This window comes from Pipistrellus kuhlii, unplaced genomic scaffold (assembly GCF_014108245.1).
Source record: "Pipistrellus kuhlii isolate mPipKuh1 unplaced genomic scaffold, mPipKuh1.p scaffold_m20_p_5, whole genome shotgun sequence".
Classification (NCBI taxonomy): domain Eukaryota; kingdom Metazoa; phylum Chordata; class Mammalia; order Chiroptera; family Vespertilionidae; genus Pipistrellus; species Pipistrellus kuhlii.
The window spans coordinates 43,877,641-43,898,290 of NW_023425551.1; the positions used below are offsets into that span (position 1 = coordinate 43,877,641).

General features: G+C 37.0%; 1 protein-coding gene across 5 annotated transcripts in view; it reads right to left on the reverse strand.

Moving 5' to 3' along the window:
* The window catches only part of CASP8AP2 (caspase 8 associated protein 2), a 29,562-nt gene extending 10,826 nt beyond the window's left edge, over nucleotides 1–18,736 (reverse strand). For 3 of the 5 annotated variants that reach the window (XM_045572686.1, XM_036414116.2, XM_045572687.1), the window contains exons 1-7: nucleotides 18,636–18,709; nucleotides 13,872–13,954; nucleotides 9,783–9,851; nucleotides 6,788–6,885; nucleotides 5,698–5,772; nucleotides 4,734–4,849; nucleotides 607–2,813 (exon numbers count right to left, since the gene is read on the reverse strand). In XM_045572686.1, coding sequence (XP_045428642.1) covers nucleotides 607–2,813; nucleotides 4,734–4,849; nucleotides 5,698–5,772; nucleotides 6,788–6,885; nucleotides 9,783–9,851; nucleotides 13,872–13,926 — 2,620 coding nt within the window. In that variant the 5' untranslated portion in view covers nucleotides 13,927–13,954; nucleotides 18,636–18,709. Of the gene's footprint in view, nucleotides 1–606; nucleotides 2,814–4,733; nucleotides 4,850–5,697; nucleotides 5,773–6,787; nucleotides 6,886–9,782; nucleotides 9,852–13,871; nucleotides 13,955–18,571 lie in introns of all 5 variants that reach the window. The other 2 variants (XM_045572689.1, XM_045572688.1) reach the window with 2 other exon arrangements.
* Nucleotides 18,737–20,650: the final 1,914 nt, after the last annotated feature.

Genomic DNA, 20,650 nt, shown 5'->3' on the forward strand with positions numbered 1-20,650 from the left:
GTGCTGGCCTAAGGACCAAAGGGTACCGGGTTCGATTCCAGTCAAAGGCACATACCTTGGTTGCAAGCTCCTTCCCAACCCGGGCCCTTGTCGAGGCTCATGTAGAAGGCAACCAATCAATGTGTTTCCCTGACTTCAATGTTTTTCTGTCTTTCCCTCTCTTTTACTTTTACTCTCCCTAGAAAATAAAAATAAAATATAGATCTGAAAGCAAGCAAAGAATATCTGAAATAATCTGTTCTTCCACTCCCTTTTTTTTGTAGAAATAAGAATTACTGTCCAGCCAGTGTGGGTCAGTGGTTGAGCATCGACCTATGAACCAGGAGGGCTTGATCTCCAGTAAGGAGCATGCAGGAGGCAGCCAATTGATGATTCTCTCTCATCATTGATGTTTCTATTTCTCTCTCCCTCTCCCTTCTTCTCTGAAATCAATAAAAGTATATATATTTTAAAATTACCTAAATTAAGACAAAAGGCTCAATTTCTAGTTAATGTAAGTGTGAATGTGTTATTTAAAAAGAAAAAGCACTACACCACTTCATCTTGTTTATGCATTTTACAATCGCAAAAAAAGGTTAAGTTATAAAAGAAAATATAAACTATTACCTTTATGATTGTTATATAATGGAACTTGAGATGGACTTTCCAATCTAAGTACTTTTGCTACAGGTCTCACTGGACTACTCAGAGGACTAATGATTTCTGGAATAGGTCTTAGCTGATTAAAGTCAATGCTCAGGACTGAGTTCTCATCATTATATATTGAGTTTGTTTCACCAATTTCCAATTTGTGATCCATTAACTCAGTATGCAGAAGTGAAGATTTTAGAGTCTCTTTAGGTAAACAAGGCTCCAGATGACAAGACTTATTCTCAACCAGTGATGTTTCTACAAGAGAAGACTCAAACTTTGGATTATCAACTTCTGAAAGTACTGGCAAAATGTCAGCTTTTTCAAGTGAAGGCTTCAAAATGCTTTCATTGGAGTTGGCAGCTTTTGTTGAAAAAGCCTCCTTCATTTCCATATCTTCAGAAACACTACACAAATTTAAACTGTCATTTCTTTTAGTATCCAATTCCATGCCAAAGTTTTGAGAAACATTTGTTTGTAATATGTCCAGTGCCACAGGTACTGTTGGCCTTGCACCATTAATGGTTTGTTCCATTTCTGCTGCTGAAGGAAACAAAGATTCTGCTTGTTCCATTTCCACAGGTTCTGAAGAAGTCTCTGTACCACAAATGGGCAAGTCACACTGCATAGTATTCTCAATAGATTTAATTGACAAACTATTTTCTTCTTCCATTTTCCTTTCTGGAATACTGGTCCTGGGTTCAGCTGATGCTGTTGGAAGAGCATCCTCTGGTTCCAATAACTTTGATTTAGTTTCCTCTGTGATATGTTCACTCACAGAGGGAACACATATCACTGATTTATCCTGTACCAAAGTCTCCAAATCACATATGACACTGGATTTGGAATTATCGGTTATTTTATGCTGATTATTCTGAGGAATAGGTTGCTTTTTAGCAGGAGAAAGAGTTAAGTTCAACTTTTCCATAAAACTCAATTTTAAGTCTTTGTTTTTTGTTTCATTTGGACCCTTCTCAGCTTTAATTGCAAGGTCTTTACTATCTGTGTGTTCAGAAACATCATTGCTAGAGACTTCACCTTTATCATTTTTCAGTTCATTCTGTTTCTTTAAATCAGTAGTGGTTTGCTTAGTTTCTTTGTTAATCTTCTGCAAAGGTACTGTAGATGTCCTTTTTTCACTTCTCATATACCTGTTTTCTTCTTTGCTTTCTTGTTCTCTTTTCCTCTTATCTTCAGTTCTATGTCTTTCTGCTCCTAAAAGTGTATTTCCCCTTTGGTGCACAGCATCAACTTCCTTGGAGTCAATGTGTTTGTGAGTTCTACTGGTTGAAAAGGAGGATGAACATCTTCCTTCTTGAAAACTATGATTACTTACACCTCGGTCTCTTTTACCATCTTCCCTGTCTCTTCTCTCTTCTGGATGGTATTTACTTGAATTATGAGATTTTATTTCATTCTTAGAATGAGGAAGAGATGATACTCGTTCGGACCTTCGCCAGTAATCTTTGTCTTTTACTACTGATTTGGGTTTTTGATCTTTTCTTTCTTCTTTGTCTTGTGATTTAAGTTCTTTTTTATTTGTATTTTGTGATCTTTCACTCTGCCTCTCTAATTTTCTATCACTTTGAGATTCTACTCGAGTATGTGACCTCTCTCTAAAGGTCTCTTTCTGCCAGAAACAGCCAGAGCGTTCATTTTTATAATCCAAATCTGTGTTACTTTTAAACTTTGAATTTTTGCTTTCAGCCTTTGATTCACCTTTACCATATTTCTCAGAACGTCCTTGTAGCCTTGGACTGGCCTCTAAGTTCCTTGGTTCACCATCACCACCGCTAGTGTGTAAGTCTTTTCGTATTCTGTCAGTTCCTCTACCATAATGGCTATACCCACTATCTTTCTTTCCTCTTCTACTATCCTCACTTGAGCTACTCTCACCAACCTGATAATGGGAACGTGACCAAATGCCATTGGTGCAGTGTTTTTCAACAGACGAAGGTAAATGCAAAGTGCTTTTTTTTTCCAAATGCAATTTTACTTCCTTTTCAGTGTTTGGGAGTGAAGTGCTATGATGTCCATCTTTAGAAACCTCACATTTCACCTTGTGATCAGTCTTTGCACAATCATCCAAATGGGGAGGTCTGGATGTAAAGTCTTTTGTTTTAACTGTATCTGACGTCCTTGCAATTTTATGATTATTTCGAAAATGTGGAAACTCAGACAATCTATTAAGAAATAGAAATTAACAACAACAAAAAAACAAAAATTATTGCTTTTTAATGATCCAAATTTTAATCATACTTAATACACTTTAAAAGTCAGGGGCTAGACTTTTAAACACTAGAAACACTAATTTTACTTTGTATAAAGGCATGAGTAATAAGAATTTATCAATTTCCAACTAAATGGGCCAGTTTTCAAATCATGGAACTCGCTTTCATTTCCTTTTTCAAACAAGCTCTAGAGAATGTCTCAGTTCTATCCTAGCACTTGCCAATGTCTTTTAGACTTTCTTCACCACAGGCACATAACTCCAAACTAACAGCAAATTCACTTCTTTTAGAACAGTGACATTATTTTTTACCCGCGCTCACTGTAGGCCAACTGAAACAGAAGGAAGATGAAACTTTGTGGGACAACAGAGATGATCTGTTTTACATATAATCCACAGTAAACCAAAGCATCAATAGCCATCTTAAAGTAGCACATACTGCATAAAGAAAAAGAATAGAGTTGTAATTCTTTTCTAAGAAAATGGTGTTTATTGTTTTGTGCATCTTTTTAAAAATCCTAAGTCTTAAGGTTTTATATCAGTGTTTCAGAAAATTAGCAGTTTTCTTAACAAATATGTAAATAACTAATTTTAGTTTATAGTAAATTGATTTTCCTGAACTTCCTCCCAAAACTTCCCTGATTTTCCACAAATCTACCCCCAGTTAATACTATGTGTAGAGATAGGGGGAGATTTTTATATAACAAAGGAGGGCATAGGAGACCCACAACCTAAGGCAATAAGTAGATCTAATATAGATCTTGTTTGAGTTCACTGTATCCCCTCAAAATTCATTTGTTGAAATTCTAATTCCCAGTACCTCAAAATGTGATCTTATTTGGAGACAGAGTTTTTGCAAAAGTGCCCTGGTTTGGGCAATAAATTAAATGGTCATTCTACACCTAGATCTCTAACTTACACCAGCTGAATAAATGACAGGAAATCCATTCAGCTCAATGAAAGAGGTTCTATCATAAATTCAGTTTTGGATGAGGTAATTTTAAAAATTTTATACAGATATGAAGTAGTAATTTACATATAAATGGAACGGACATAGTATTAGTAAGATTACTTCATAAGAAAATACTGAAAGACACAGATTTGAGCTTTGAGGAATTCCAACTTAGCCAAGTACAGAAGTGTAAATCTCAACTTAGGAAGAAAACTAAGAATTATGGAAGCCAAGGGGAGAGAACTATTTCAGGAACGGAGGATCAACTATGCCAAACAGCATGTGAGTATAAGATAAAATGAGAAATCAAAACTATTTGATGTATTTAGTGGCAGTTTGTGCTAACCAAATGGATAAATGGAAACAGAAGTCAGCATATACTAGGTTCAAGAGTTAGTGGGAATAGAAAATGGAGACAAAGTTTATATATTGTTTTGAAAGTTTGACTACAAAGGAGAAGAGAGAAATGAAATTCTCTGGAACAGATTTCTGGCCCCAACGAGAGAGAGAGAGAGAGAGAGAGAGAGAGAGAGAGAGAGAGAGAGAGAGAGAGAGAGAGAGAGATTGAGTTAGTTTCAGAGTAATCTATTGATAAGAGATTTGAGCACAGATTCACTCTTGATACTTTAGTAACTTTAGTAATGGAGGCCTAGAAGAACCCATAACATATATACAACCATCTTCTCAGGAGTAAAGAATACCAAAGAAAAATCCCAGTGTATTAGAAAACTAAATATATTCATAGAGAGCTATGTGGCAATATTCTATTTAATAATCATATATATCATTATAATATACCATTAGTCACAGTAAAATCTTACATATTTAATAAAATGCATCATTTTTATATCTTTACAAAGTTAAAAATGTTACACATATCAACACCAATGTAATTTATAGATCCAAACACCTCAATTATACCTTTGGTGAAGGCTACTAATTTCTTCATCCTTGCGGTTTATTTCCATTCTAGCAGTTTTGATAAGTGCTGAAATATTCTTCTTAAGAGACTGGTTTTCAGTTTTTAGGCTGAAATTCTAAGCATCATAAAATATATTTAATGAAGTATATATTACAGAATTATTAAACTACTACTTTTAATAGCTAATGATTATTTAATGCTAACTATATGCCAGGCATCATATATTACACGTTATGTAATTCTCAAGAAAGTCCTATGAGAAATGCTGTTATGCTCATTATGCAGATGGGGCAGCTGAGATTCAGAGAAGATAAATGGCACCAGAGAAAGTCATTTAAAGTGAAATTACTTAAAATAGGAATCAAAATGAAAAAATGCACAAATAAAAAGTTCTCCCAGGACCATTATTTTGAAAACTAAAAATAAAAATGATAAAAATCAGGTTATATTTAACAACTTAGCTTTAATGTGCAACAATGTACTAATTCTCAGATGAACAAAGAATGAATCTAGGATTGACTGGTTCTTTGGGGGAAACAGAAAAGAGAAACATTACTAAAAAATAAAAATCAGAACAAAACATGACATTCCTGATTTTTGTAGCATGATCACAAAATCACATTGGCAAAAATACTAAGGGCATCACCATTTTCCCCAAGAGCAATCTAAATCTTTACTCATCAAACCATTCTCTTTTAAAACAACTAATCTCATCTCTATGAATGTTCTATTATTTAACTGGTAACTACCTAACAGATCTTTTATGTAAAAGTCATTTAACAAATCAAGCAGTTTTTCTATATCAGTTGTATAGGAAATTATGCATGTTTTGACAGATTTCCTATTTCATTTAATACTAAGAAGAAAATTTCCTTCTAAAATGCCAGCACTTTAGAATTTGAATTTCAAACCATTTTTTTATATTAAAATAGGACAAAAATAAAATATTCATTATAATAGTACCTGTGACTGTATTTCCTTAAACTTTTTCATCAGCTCTTTCATTTGTAGTTGACATTTTCCATATTTTATTTGCAACTGTAATATATAAGATTAATTTAAGCACCATTCTAAATTATTTTCTTAGCTTAAATGACATTTCAAAATATTTAAAATTTAATAAATTAACCCACTAAAAAGGGGAGATGAGTTCTAGTTCTGCTAACAGGGATTTAGTAAGATTACTGGTTTTAAAGTTGGACTTAAACAAAGATAAGAGTATGGTGATTACAAGAGGGAAAAGGTGTGGGGTAGGTGGAAGAGAGAAAGAAGGTAGGGTAGGTGGAAGAGGATAAAGGGGGAATAAATGGTGATAAAGACTTGAATTTGGATAGTGAATACAGAATACAATATATAGATGATGTATTATAAAACTGTACACTTGAAACCTATATAATTTTATTAACCAGTTACCCCCAATGAATTCAATAAAATTTTAAAAATAAGTAAAGTTGGCCCTACCAATAATGTATTTTGTTTGGTTTCAGATTCACTCTCCAAACCTTAAATTCAAATAAGGTAGAAAGAAATTTCTAATTTAAGTCTTAGGATATCTTATAACTTACAATAGTACAAAATCATGAAAAGATAAAATGTTGTATCACACTGATTGATGTTTTATATATTTAGACACTTACATTTAATCAAACAAAATTGTAACTAAATTTAGACAAGCATTCAGAAAACATTATTTAGAGAGCAGATCCAGCCCTAACCGGTTTGGCTCAGTGGATAGAGCATCGGCCTGAGGACTGAAGGGTCCCAGGTTCGATACCAGTCAAGGGCATGTACCTTGGTTTCAGGCACATCCCCAGTGGGGTGCAGGAAGCAGCTGATGGATGTTTCTCTTTCTAACTCTATCCCTCTCCCTTTCTCTCTGTAAAAAAATCAATAAAATACATAAAATAAAATAAAAAGAGCAGATCTAAAGACAGAAACTGATATCTATTTTTTTTAGCCTAACAGTTCTTTCCTAAACACAGAATGTTTTTCCAACCATAAGTGAGCCATAAAATGTAAAATAACTGTCTTTAATAATTCTGACAAGCCATACATCATTATATGTTGCCTCCTTTGCAGTTCCTTCTTCAGTAAGAATTTCTTCATATAAATCCAAACTATTTCTGGATGGTTCACAGGACTTAGAACTGTCTAAAACAAAAAAAAAAACACCTTAACATTAAAATATGTCTTTCCAGATTCAATGCAATACTATTAAAATTCCACTGTCATTTTTCACAGAAATACGACAATCATAAAATTTGTATGCAACCACAAAGACTGCAAATCACTAAAGCAATTTTACAAAAGATCAAAGCTGAAAGTATCATAATTTCTGATTTCAAACAATAAAACACACCTATAGTAATCAAAACTATATGTATTGGCATAAAAACCAACATATAGAGCAAGGAACAAAACAGAAAGCCCAGAAATAAGCTCTCACAGATACAGTCAATTAATTTACGACAAAGAAGCCAAGCATGTACAATAAGGAACGGATAGTCTCTTCAACAAAGAGACTGTTCTGTTCAAAACTGAACAACCGCCTGTAAAAGAATAAAACTGGATCACTATCTTATACCATATGCAAATATCAACTCAAAATGGATTAAAGACTTGAATGTAAGACCTGAAACCATAAATCTCCTGCGGGGGGAGAGGGGAGACATAGGAGGTGATGATTTTTCTGGGTTTAACACTAAAAACAAACACAACAAAAGCAAAAATAAACAAGTGGGACTACATCAAATTAAAAAGCTTCTGCACAGCAAAAGAAACCTTCAACAAAATGAAAAGGCAACCTACACAATGAGACAAAATATTTGCAAATTATTTATTTGATAACAAGTTTAATACCCAAAATATGTAGTTCAGTAGTTGAGCATAGATCCAGAAACCAGGAGGTCAGTTTGATTCCTGGTCGGGGCACATGCCTGGGTTTTGGGATCGATCCCAAGTGGATGGCATGCAGGAGGCAGTTGATCAATGATTCTCTCTCTCTCTCTCTCTCTCTCTCTCTCTCTCTCTCTCTCTATCAATAAAAATATATAGAAGTGAAAACAGGATCTTGCAGATATCTGCACTCTGTATGTTCATTGCAGCATTATTCACAATAGGCAATATATAGAAAAAACCGAAGTGTCCAACAATGGATGAATGAGTAAAAAAAGATATGTGAGCATGTATACACAACAGTAGAATTATTATTCAGTTGTAAGAAAGGACATTCTGTCATTTATGACAACATGGGCATTGAAGGCATTATAGTAAGTGAAATTAACCAGAAAAAAACACATACTGTGTGATATCACTTACATGTGGAATCTAAAAAACCAAATGCACAGAAACAGAAACTAGAATGGTGGTTAGCTGGAGGTTGGGATGAGGAAAAAGATATGCTGACCAAAGTACAAACTTCCAGTGTAAGATAAGTTCTGGTGAGCTAATTTACAGCATAGTCTTTAGAGTTAATAACACTATATTACATAATTTAAAGTTGCTAAGAGAATAAATCTTAAATCACGCCACAAAAAAAATATAGTAATTATGTAATGTGATGCAGGTGTTAGCTAATTCTATGGTGGTAATCATTTTGCAATAAAAAAATGTATCAAATCAACACATGCACACATTAATCTTAATTTTATGATAATTACATCTCAATAAAGGTGAAGAAATATATGTATTTAAAATTTTGGATGTTGTGTCTATCACAACTCGAACTATACATTTCTCCATCTCCTCCATTTCATCCATATATATTTTAAAATATATTTTATTGATTTTTTTTACAGAGAGGAAGGGAGAAGGATAGAGTTAGAAACACTGATAGGAGAGAAACATCAATCAGCTGCCTCCTGCACACCCCCCACTGGAGATGTGCCTGCAACCAAGGTACATGTGCTTGACCAGAATTGAACCTAGGACCCTTCAGTTCACAGGCCCAGGCTCCATCCACTGAGCCAAAGTAATTAGGGCTCACCCATATTTATAATGATTTAATAAATTAGAGTTGGAAAAGCAATTTACCTAAAATGCTGTGTCAACAAATTTGGTATGAGGGTGATACGTGTTCAAAGCCTTAGAGTTTTGATCATGGAAAAGCATGAAAAAGGTTTCCAATTTGAATAGATCATGAGGCTCTCTGCATTTGAAAACATTTATAGTAACTATCCTTTTCAAAAGTCCTAGCATCATGTAACCTATGGTAGTATGAGTAGTAATATGTGTGGACAAGACCATGAGTTGCTTTTCAATGGTACAAAATATTTTTGCACAGGTCTAGTAAAATCTGATATCTATAATATATGAATAACAAACCTGAGAACTAAGTTGTTTTATTGATCAAGCTTTGGGCAAGATTACAATTACCTAAGTGTAATAATTTAAAAAATATGGGGAGATAGTTCAGGATGTATGAGTTATTTTAAAAATTAGTAACAAAATAAACTTTCAATAGACTGACCAAACAAAATGAAGCTATTTTATTACAGAACCAGAGGCCTAGTGCACAGATTCATGCACCGCTAGGGGTCCCTCGGCATGACCTGCTGGGATCTGGCCGAAACCCATAGTCCAACATCCCCCGAGGGATGTAGTAGTGCGAGCAGCAGCAGGCAGCTGGGGAGGAGCTGAGCTCAGGCCTGGTGCCACTCCACTCCTGTTCATTCCAGCCCCACTGCCACTTGGTAGGCTCGCTGCAGTCACCACGCACCTGTCCTAGGGTGATACTGGTGCACCCATGACACAAGGGACCACAGGCTCATTCCCAGTCAGTCCTGATGTTGGTACCGGTCCAGATGGGGGACAGGCATGCACAGGGGAGTGTCATGGGAGAGGCTTGCACTGCCACAGCTGCACTTGCCAGCTGTTGGCCCCTCATCTTGCGCCCACTGGTCAGCTGAGCAGCACTCCCACTGTGGGAGCACATGGACCACCAGGGGCAGCTCCTGGGTTGAGCATCTGCCCCCTGGTGGTCAATGAACATCATAGCAACCGGTCAAATAGTCATTTATGCTTTTATATAAATAGATTGACTTACATACCGGAAACAGCACTGTCCAATCCAGCATATATGTCCAAAGAACCTTCATCATTATTTTTAAGAGGAGAAGCTGCAAGAAAATTAAATTAAAGACTAGTTAAAACTAGTTTATTTTACTTAGGGAAGGTTTTTTTTTTGTTTGTTTGTTTGTTTGTTTGTTTTAAATCACTGTGTCTTTATTTCTATTCTGTTCTAAAACTTCTCCTGGGGAAGTTTTTCCATTCCAATTTTGAGGAACCAGTGAAAGAAAGAGACCTTATTGGTTTTGCACCAAAAAATAATTATTTAACAGTTTATTCAGCCTTATAAACAGGAAGATCTTTGCACCTAGGCTTATGACTCTATTAACTCAGAAGTATACTTAAAAACTCACTTTCAAAACATACTAATGAGAAGATTCCAATTTTCAGTAATAGCAGAGTAGTGTCTATCAGACCAATCTTCCTATAGATGACTATAAACTTTAAACAAATTATCAAAAATTATCTGCAGTCAAAAGCTATACCACTAACTTATTTGATCATTTTGCAATATATAAAAATATCAAATCATTACTGTGTACACCTGAAACTAATATGTCATTTTTAAATTATACCTCGTTTAAAAAAAAAAAAGCTAGCTGAAGAATTGAACAACTAAAGAGCAACTTAAAACATGAAATAATTAGAGGGGAGATGCCGTATTTTCTGGCCTATAAGACGACCACTGTGTTTTAGTAAGAAGCCTGCTCAGATTGGCCAGAGTCAGAAAGGCGGTCTATTAAAAAAAGAACTGGTGTTGCCTCGGAAGTGGGGGGTAGTCTTATACAGCGAATATAGGCCTAAACTTACGTTTTAACTGTAAAATTAGGGGGTCGTCTTATACACCGGAAAATGCGGTAATACTAAAAGAAGAAACAGTGCTGTGAGAGCTCCCCTATCCCTCTTTCATTACAATGTTTTTGTGGAAGAAAAGGTCCTACCTAGTTGAAGCCACACTGGGCAATGAAAACTCAGATGGAAAACAGGTTGAAGAACCAGAGAAAAAACTTCAGAAGTAGTAACAGCAACTAGAAAGTAACATAGGGGATTCCCCAAATTGTGCCCAAAACTCTGAGAAACCCCTCCCCCCCACCAAACTATACAGATAAAGATTAAAACTACAAAAAGTCCAGCTAAAACTAAAAATTCTGATCACAGATTTCAGCTGCTACCCACCACAGGGTCAAGTTAAATACATGCTAAAATTTAAAATAAGCAATTCTTCAGAGAAATAAGTATAGCAGAATCCAATGTCTCTATAATCATAGCATTTACAATATCCAGAAGGTAATCCAAAATTACTACATAGGAAATCTTGATAGAGAAACAGAAACAAAAGAATCAAATTAAAAGTCCTATAACAGAACATAAAATATCTAATGTAAAAAGATTCATTGAATGTGCTTTTGACAGAAGAGCCAGTGAACTTAAAGAAAAATCTAAAAATTATCCAATTTGAAGAACTAAGAGGAAAAGAAAAACAAAAGTCTTAATATCCCATAAGACAGTATCAAAAGTTCTCAGTAGATAATAATTTAATAAGAAAAAAAATTTAAAAAGTTCTCAGTGGGGGTGAGGGGTGATAGAAGAGGATAAAGAGGAGATAAATGGTGATGGAAGGAACCAGGTCAGGTGGTGAACACACAATACAATATACAGATGATATATTGTAGAACTGTACACCTGAAACTTATATAATTTATTAACCAATGTCACCCCAATAAAGTCTATAAAAAATAAAGTTTAAAAAATAAAAAGTTTTCACATAGTATACATCTGGATTTCCAAAAGAAAAGAGAGAGAATGGGGAAGAAAATAATACTAAAATTGCCCTAATCAGTTTGGCTCAGTGAATAGAGCACCAGCCTGTGGACTCAAGGGTCCCAGGTTCAATTCCAGTCAAGGGCATGTACCTTGGTTGCAGGCACATACCCAGTAGGGAGTGTGGAGGAGGCAGCTGATCGATATTTCAAACTCTCTATCCCTCTCCCTTCCTCTATGTAAAAAAATCAATTAAAAAATATTTTTAAATGATACTAGACTAGAAGTGATAAAATAAATAAACATCTAAGATGCACTATTTTCTCTTAATTTATCTTAATTCCTCTTAATTTATTTAAGATACATAGAACAATTAAATAAAAATCATAGCATTATATTGTGGGATTTATGACATCTTTAACATAGGACATGGATGGAGATTAAATGCAGTTATAAGTACAAGATTACATGAAAAAGTACAATATTATTAAGTAGTCTGCAAATGTTAAAGATATTGCAAATCCTTATGCAACCACTAAAAATAATGCAGAGGTATAGTCAAGAAACTAATACATGAATTAGAATGGAATTCTAAAATTCATTCAAATTATTTGAAAGAAGCATGAAAGTCAGAAAGAAAAAATTCATGGAGACAAATTAAAATATTAATATAACAAACATAAATCCAATCACAATAACAAAGGACATAACTGGATTATCAGGATAAAAATTGCAGACTCAATATTGTATCAGTATAGAATTTAATAAAATTGACATTTTGCTGTTATTATGCAATAAACCAACTTTTTCTTACAAAATACACAATGAAATATTTGGGAATAAAGGACCATAATACATATAGCTTAATCTCAAATAGGTCAGGAAAAACTGTTTGTGTGTGTATTTATAAAGAGAGTATGGCCCTAGCTGGTTCTGCTCAGTGGATAGGGCTTCAGTATGGATTGAAGGGTCCCAAGTTCGATTCAGGTCAAGGGCACATGCCCAGTTTGCAGGCTCCATACCCAGTAGGGGGCATGCAGGAGGCAATAGATAAATGATTCTCATCTTGATGTTTCTCTCTCCCTTTCCCTTCTTCTCTGAATCAATAAAAATATTTTTTTAAAAATAAAATAAAGAGTATGTACACAGTGATAAAACCACTGGTATAAAATAAAAAGCAAATCTGGAAGAAACTAGGCAAATGGATTTTTATATGTTCTCATACTTGCAATTTTTCTGTAAGCTTGAAATTATTTTCAAACAAATATAATAAAAACATAATTATGAAAATGTTAAAGGAATAAAATGTTTCATGAAATCATATTAAGTGTTAAAAAGTAAAATTGTCACTGTGACTGTAGCTACCAAAAAATATATGTATGTAGACAGGAACTTGTGAGAGAGTAATATGTAGTATATAGAAATAAAAACAGCTATTTCCAGCAAATGAGATTAACAATGCAGTTTGTCCTTCCAAATATAAGAGTTGCAGATACAGTAAAAGTTAACTATTTGTGAATAGACATAAAAAGTAAAAGGTTGATTATATTATACTTTCAATTTTTCTTTTGGTTTAAAATATCTCAAAGAAAAAAATAATAAGAGAAATGTATATACAGCAGCATAAAAATGTAAAACTACAAAAAATAATTACATAACACACACACACACAAAAATAATACTATCCAGAGCAGTTATGTAGGCCATATTTTATGTGAATCTTTCCATATCTATGAATAATTTTTTAAAATATATACTTGAGCAAAACTATTCTACTAGACATGTTTTACAACTGTCACTTTCATTATAGCATAGTAATTGTAACTCTAGTAAATAAATATACATTTATATTGTAATCTCAAAAAATGTAGTGGGATTGTCATAGCATAATTACAATTAAGACAAAAGAACTAGTAAATGTTACATCAGGATCTGGAAGTTTACATTGCACATATTACTTAAAATATTTCCACTTTATAAGCTTATTTTACTATACTATGTCTACATTTACTGAAAGTTTTCACTTCAAGAGTAACAAATACCTATCTTATACTTTTTTGGATATAACAGTAAAAATCATTACAACTTAGATTTTCAAAGTTGCTAATTCATTACATTTAAGAGACTTGAAAGCATACAATAACTAAAAAGTTCACATTTACTAGGCACTTCCTATTTGCCAGGCATTTTATTGTATTAATTCATTTATATGTGAAGAGAAAAAGTTGATAATTGGTGTTTTCAATGAGAACAAGTAAATGGTTTTGTAATTAAATAAATTTAGAAAAACAATTACAATAAGCGCTTACCAGAGAAGACATCAAATAAACTTGTTCCATCACCATTTTCATCATCTGCTGCCATGATCCTATTTCCTTTTGATAGTTGCCATCTAAAGTATTAAACATAAAGATTTTCTACTGTTTTTAAAAGCAACCTCATAATTCAAAGAATAAACCTAGCTTTAAGTTAAAAAGCAACTTTCAAATCTGGACACCCTCACACTGAATGAGTTCACTCTCTGTCATGATAACAAAAAAAAAAAAAAAAAAAAAAGGCTAACATTTCCCAAAAGCTGAAACTATAAAACAAAAAATTAAACTTTATGATGTGGTTAAGCCATGTCACAATGTAAATGATGCTAATTTAATAAAACAGACCAAAATACAAGGCAACGTTTATACTAAAAAATAAGCCAACTATATGGTAACCACTGTGAGTTCTCAGCAAGTCATCAAATTTGGGAGTGCTCTTAGAGACATCAAACATACATGTTTTCACCAATAAGATAGTAAGATAGGCAAACAGCAAAGAATTTGATATTACATTAGGTTGGTAAAGGTGTGGGGAAACAGGTACTCTCACACATCACTCAAGTGTATACTGGTAAAAGCTCTATGGAAACAATTTCATAATAGCTATCAAGTTTTTAAATGCAAATATTCTTTGACCCAACAATGTCATATCTAGTCATTTGGTTGGCAGATATATAAGCATGTTGTTATAAAAATGTTAAGTATGGAAATATTTAGTCAGGGCTAAGACTGAAAGCAAAATAAGAACCCAAAACAACCATGCTGATGTGGCTCAGAGGTTGAGAGTGGACCTGTGATCCAGGTCATGGTTCAATCACCAGTCAGGGCACATGCCCAGCTTGTGAGCTTGATCCCCCAATGTGGGGTGTGCAAGAGGCAGCTGATCAATGATTCTCTCTCATCTCTGGTGTTTCTATTGCTCTCTCACTCTCCCTCCCTCTCTGAAATCAATAAAAATATTCTTTAAATATTTTTATAATAAAAAAATAAAATAAATAAATAGCTCCATGAACCACACTTACCAGTGCTGTCCAAAAGAATTTTCTATAATGATAATGTTACATATCTGAGATGTCTAATATGGCAACTACTATCCATATGTGGCTATTGAGATGAAAATTGCACAGCATGACTGAGTATATTAGTTTCCTTTGCTGCTCTAACAAATCACAAACTCAGTGACTTAACACAAATTTATTATTTTACAATCTTATTTAATACAAAACGCTCACAGGAAGGATTTCACAGAGCTGTGGTTATTACAATTTCAATAACACCTATGTAGCTCTAAATGCTATTGAACATTTACAAAAATATTTTTGAATACATTTTCCCCAAGGAGATGACTTCATGGACATCAATATCTTTTCTACAACAAAACAAAAAGGGGATAGGAAAAAAGAGCGGGTACTGCCACAAAAAGTAGGGATACCCACTTGGATTTATAGGTTCCTCTGCTGTCCCTCGATTATATGAAAACTAGGGGTCCGGTGCATCAAGATTCGTGCACAGGGGGTGGGTCCCTCAGCCCAGCCTGCACCCTTTCCATCTGGGAGCCCTCTCCAATTCAGGAGTTTCTATCTGTCTTTGCAATCATGAGTGAATTACCTGAGACCCCAACTTAGTTTAGTTTGTTGCTCACAGAATAAAAGAGGCTTTTTTTTTTTTTCTTGCTTCACTGGTGGAGATTTCCTGGAAGCTTTAGGATATCTTCCCTTTAATTTTCCCTCGACACTCTGATTTCACTTACGTCTCTCACCTTTGCTTTCTCTCCATCCCTCACCGCAATAATATCTTGCTCCAGGCTCACTTTGCTCTAGTGTCTAGGAGATCTGTTTGCCACCAGAACTGTTACTTCCAGCATTCCTGGTGCTCCAGCGCTCTGGGTTTTCCCCTCCTGCTCATTCTCCATCCCACACCCTCCTGCTCTGCTAAGTCCTCCAAACTGCCAGCTCTCCCTCTCTGCTCTCATCTGGCAGCTTGGGAGCCAAGTTCAAGCCACCCCACTCTCCTCTGGCTCGCCTGCTCTCTGTCCCATGCCTGTGTATGCAAATTAATTCACCATCTTTGTCAGGTTAATTTGCAAACTCACTCCTGATTGGCTGGTGAGCTGTAGCAGAGGTACAGTCAATTCACATGTTTCTCTTTTATTACATAGGAGGATTAGGAATTATCTATACTAAAATACCAACCAAAAGTCAACAATAAGATGCTAAAGTTAATAAAGTAAACGCTTTCCCTTAAGTCCAAGCTCACCAAATCCAAAACCAAAGATCATCTTTCCATCATCTGTCACCTCCCAAACCCTCTACTTCTTTGAGTAGCATCAGCATTCCCTAATATCCTACTGGTGCTCCTCTGCAATGTTCCTCCCATTAGTCCTCATTCTGCCATTTGAATTTGCAAGTCCAAACTCCTTACTTTGATATAATACTCAGTTGCCTTCCTTTCTAGCCCATCATTCTTTATTCCAAGGTCTATCAAGTGAAACCAAGTTCCTGTTTGCAAACACAATTCCTGACAGCATCTTCCCACCACATCTATCCATGAGCTTATGAGCAAGTCTCGATGTGAATATCCACAAGATTAGAAAGTAATAAATAATAAGGTTCTAAAAAAGACAGGTAATATATTACACAATTAAAATACTTAAGACTTTTCCTGGCTGATGTGGTTCAGTGGCTGAACATCGACCTATGAACCAGGAGGCCAGGTTCAATACCCTGTCAGGGCACATGCCCAGATTACGAGCTCCAACCCAGAGGGGGGAGTGCAGGCGGCAGCTGATCAATGATTCTCTCATCTTTGATGTTTTTCTCTCTCTTGCTCTCCCTTCCCCTCTGGAATCAATAAAAATAATATTTTTTAAAAAGACTACATACAGGGGACTCTTTCCCCCTCCCCACATGGAAGTCTGTGCTTGGCATCACAAAGGCCAATGATTGTCCTGGAAAGGAAGAGAGGAAAAAGAGGAGGAGGGATTATCTATCGGCATCTCCTGGGAAGACGAAGAGGGGCTTCTGCACACTTGCTCTCACCTTTCCCCAACTGAGGATCTCAATATACCATGAGAGTTGATACTGATAAGAATGTTGCACCTATGAAAACTGTAAAAGCAAAATTTGAAACATTGAGAAACATGATATGAAGGAGTTACAAGATCACTTTTTGAGGAACAACTCCAATAAATTCAGATATGAAGTTGAAGTAGATGAGAGAAGGATCACCTAGCATTGTGATACGATAATGCCTTAAAGAGTTGAAAGGAAAATTTATTTTTTTAAAAATAGAAGAGACCTAGATGTGCTCAGTGGGTAGAGAGTTTGTCTGCGGACTGAAGGGTCCCGAGTTCGATTCCAGTCAAGGGCACATGCCTGGGTTGTGGGGGGTGTGTGTGTGCAAGAGTCAACCCATCAATTATTATCTCTCATCATTAATGTTTCCATCTCTCTCTTCCTCTCCCTTCCTCTCTGAAAGCAATAATAATTAAAAAAAGAATAAAATAAAAGAGAGAATGCAATAAGCATTTGTAGAAAAAAATAGGAAAAAGCCAGAGGAGAGGAAGAGTGTATTTTGAGGCTCATGGGAAAGGCTACCTCTAAATATAGCAAAATTCCTGAAGAATATGTAAGGAGAAAATAACAAACACTACATTTAGTGAACCGTACATTTAGATAGCTAGACACTGACCCAAATATTCCAAATACGTTATTAAATTACTTTAAAACCTCCACAAGTCCTATGAGATGTCCTATTAATTTTCCTTTTTACAGATGGGTAAACAGATACAGATGATCAAGAAATTTACCCCAAAGTTAAAGAGCTGGCAAGTGGCAGGTCTGGGATTGGATCCCAGCTGTCTCTAAAGCCAGATGACAAAATCAAGAATATTAGGGAGAAGAGCCATATATATATATATATATATATATATATATATATATATATATATATATATATATTTATATTTTTAAAGGGGGCCATCTCCTTGTAAAATGGCAAGAAACGCTGGAAGATAACTGGGGTACGGGGGGGGGGGGAAGGAGAATTATTGCCCTGAATGCCTCTATTTCCCTCCCAAGAGGCACTGAGTGAGATGGGAAAGGAGCCTTGAGGAGAGGGAAAGGTTTGGAGCTGGAGCTGAAAAGAATGGGAATATATCAGAAAAGAACCTAGGAAAGACCAGGGAAGAATGAGTCAACGCCAATGAATGGATCCCTGAACCATCGATCCTGAAATTCTGCAAATTCCACATTAACATCTGAGTTAGGGCCTACTATGTGTCATGGTTCTAGGCGCCGAGGAGATCAAGAAAATTCTCTGGGCCACACAGTCTCCCCAACAACCACGCCCACGATCACCCCAATTGGCGCTTAGGAAGACCCATTCCTCCAAAGAGTCCCATCCGAAAGCCTTTAAGAGTACATCCCAAAACGAAATTGTGGTTTTTTTTGGTGGGGGGCCTCCGGGGGTTGGAAAAAGGGCGGTCGAAATCGCAGCTCCTGCTTACACTCGCCCCAGCACCAGCCTGGACCCTCCTCCAGGAGCGAGGGCGAGCCCAGAGGCTGCAACCGAGGGCTACGGGAAGCGGCTGCCCGCGGGCCCCGGACACCGGGCGCGCCCACCACTCCTGGCCCCGCTGCTCTCCTTGAACCCCCGGCTCGCGGCACGCCGCCGGCCTCCGCTCGGGGCACTACCTCGCCATGCAGCCTCTTCCCCCGCAGCGCTGTTCGGACCGGACCCAGTCGGCAACTTACCCACCCGGTCCGGCCCAGCACAGCCCGGAATCCTCCTCTCTGCACAGCGAGGTCCCCCTGGCATCTCTGCCCAATGCCAGAGCTCAGCCGGGACGCGGAGGCGGGACTGCGCGCCCCTGGCCAATCAGGCCCGACGCACAGCACGTCCCGGCGCATCTCACTAGTTCCCGCCGTCCGCCGGGGAGGCAAACCCACGGTTGGCGCCAAACTCCAGCCAGCAGTCTGCGGGGGCCGGGCAGGGGGAGGGCGGGGCCGGGGTGGCGGGGAAGGCCGGAGGGAGCTTCCCTACGGAAGGGGTGGAACCTCGACCCAGGCAGGGGCGGGCCTGGGAAAAGCTCTTTTCGCGAAAAGGAAAGTAAGCCCCGAAAAGGTCTTGTCTTTATTTAGTCCTTCACCCCCAAAATTCTATGGGTTATCACCCACGTTCTAGACGTGGTGCTGGGCACTGCGCTCGATAACGATGGATTAGCGCTGTTCTAGGCCCTGACACTGCCCTGGATGGTAGGCAAACCTCTGAGCCCAGAGGTTGGAAGTTTTGAGGAAGGATGTCAGTCCGGTAGGGGGAGGGAAAGGATGTGTAGAGGGTGAATACCTGAATGGTTGTTGGATAGAACCTGCAAGAACCCAAGGTGCCCGTAGGGTCCCCGCCGGAGGGGAAGTCTGCACCCTTGGCTGGTGAGGAAGTGAAACAAAACCAACTTCCTCTGCTACTTCTGAAGGGAGGATCTATCAACTTCAAATTGCAACTGCCATATCAATTTGTTACATATTTATAACTTTTCTAAAAGACCCCCATGTGGGAGAATGTTTGGGGAGAACACTGGCTTCCTAGACCCCTCCCCCAACCAGCTTAGCTCCTATGAAATTCAAGATACTTAAGCATTCCAGATAGTGGAGGTTGGGAAAGAGTAAAGGGCCACTACCACAAGGCTTTCATTCATGCTGGAGCGGAAAGCCTGGAGAGGGAAGCAGGAATCAGATCTTGAAAGGCCATATAGATGCCAAAGAACTTGGAATTTACCTTTAAATGATGAGGCCTGGGACCACGGAAGGATTTTAAGCTTGAGGTTGTAATGATGTAATTTACATTATTAAGATCCTTTGGCCTTGCTGGCCAGTGTGGCTCAGTGATTGAGCTTTGACCTTTGAACCAGGAGGTCAGGGTTAGATTCTGGTCAGGGCACATACCCAGGTTTTGAGCTGGATTCCAATAGGGGGCGTGTAGGATGCAGCTGATCAGTGAGTGATTCTCATCACTGATGTTTCTATCTCTCTCTCCCTCTCCTTTTCTCTCTGAAATAAAAACAAAACATACATTTTTAAAAAAAAGATCCTTTGGCCTTGAGAAGGAGGATTCTGAAATGTTCTTGTAGTGATGCATGTTAGAGAAATGAGGATCTGAAGATGATAGGTAAGAAAGGGGATAGATTTTTAAATATTTAGGAGATAACATCAAGGAAATTTAGCAAATGATTGAACATTGGCTTTCAGCATAACACTCATCAAAAATATTTATTGAGAACAGATACTTCAAAAATAAGTAAAGATTTCCCCAAAAATTATCTTCCAGGAAAAAGTGACCTTATTATTGAAATTATTACAAAGTCTCTCATTTCCTTGGCACTCTCTTAAATACGTTATATTGAATAAAAAATAGTGATTAATTTAAAAATGTTATCTTGAAAGATCTCAACCAGTGCCAATGTTCAAACTCCATAAAACAACTGCAAATTGCTTTTAAGAAAGCAATTTCTGCTCAACCTGGTGTGGCTCAGTGGATGGAGCGTCAGCCTGCGAAATGAAGGGTCCCAGGTTTATATATAAAATCCTCTAGTGAGGATTGACAACAACAAAGCAACTTCTGCCCTACCAGTGTGGCCCAATGAGTGTCCAACTATGAACCAGGAGGTCATGGTTCAATTCCAGGTCAGGGCATATGTCCGGATTGCAGTTGTTCAATCCCCAGTTGGGGGGGGGGGGGGAGTGCAGGAGGCAGCTGATCAAGGATTGTCTCTCATC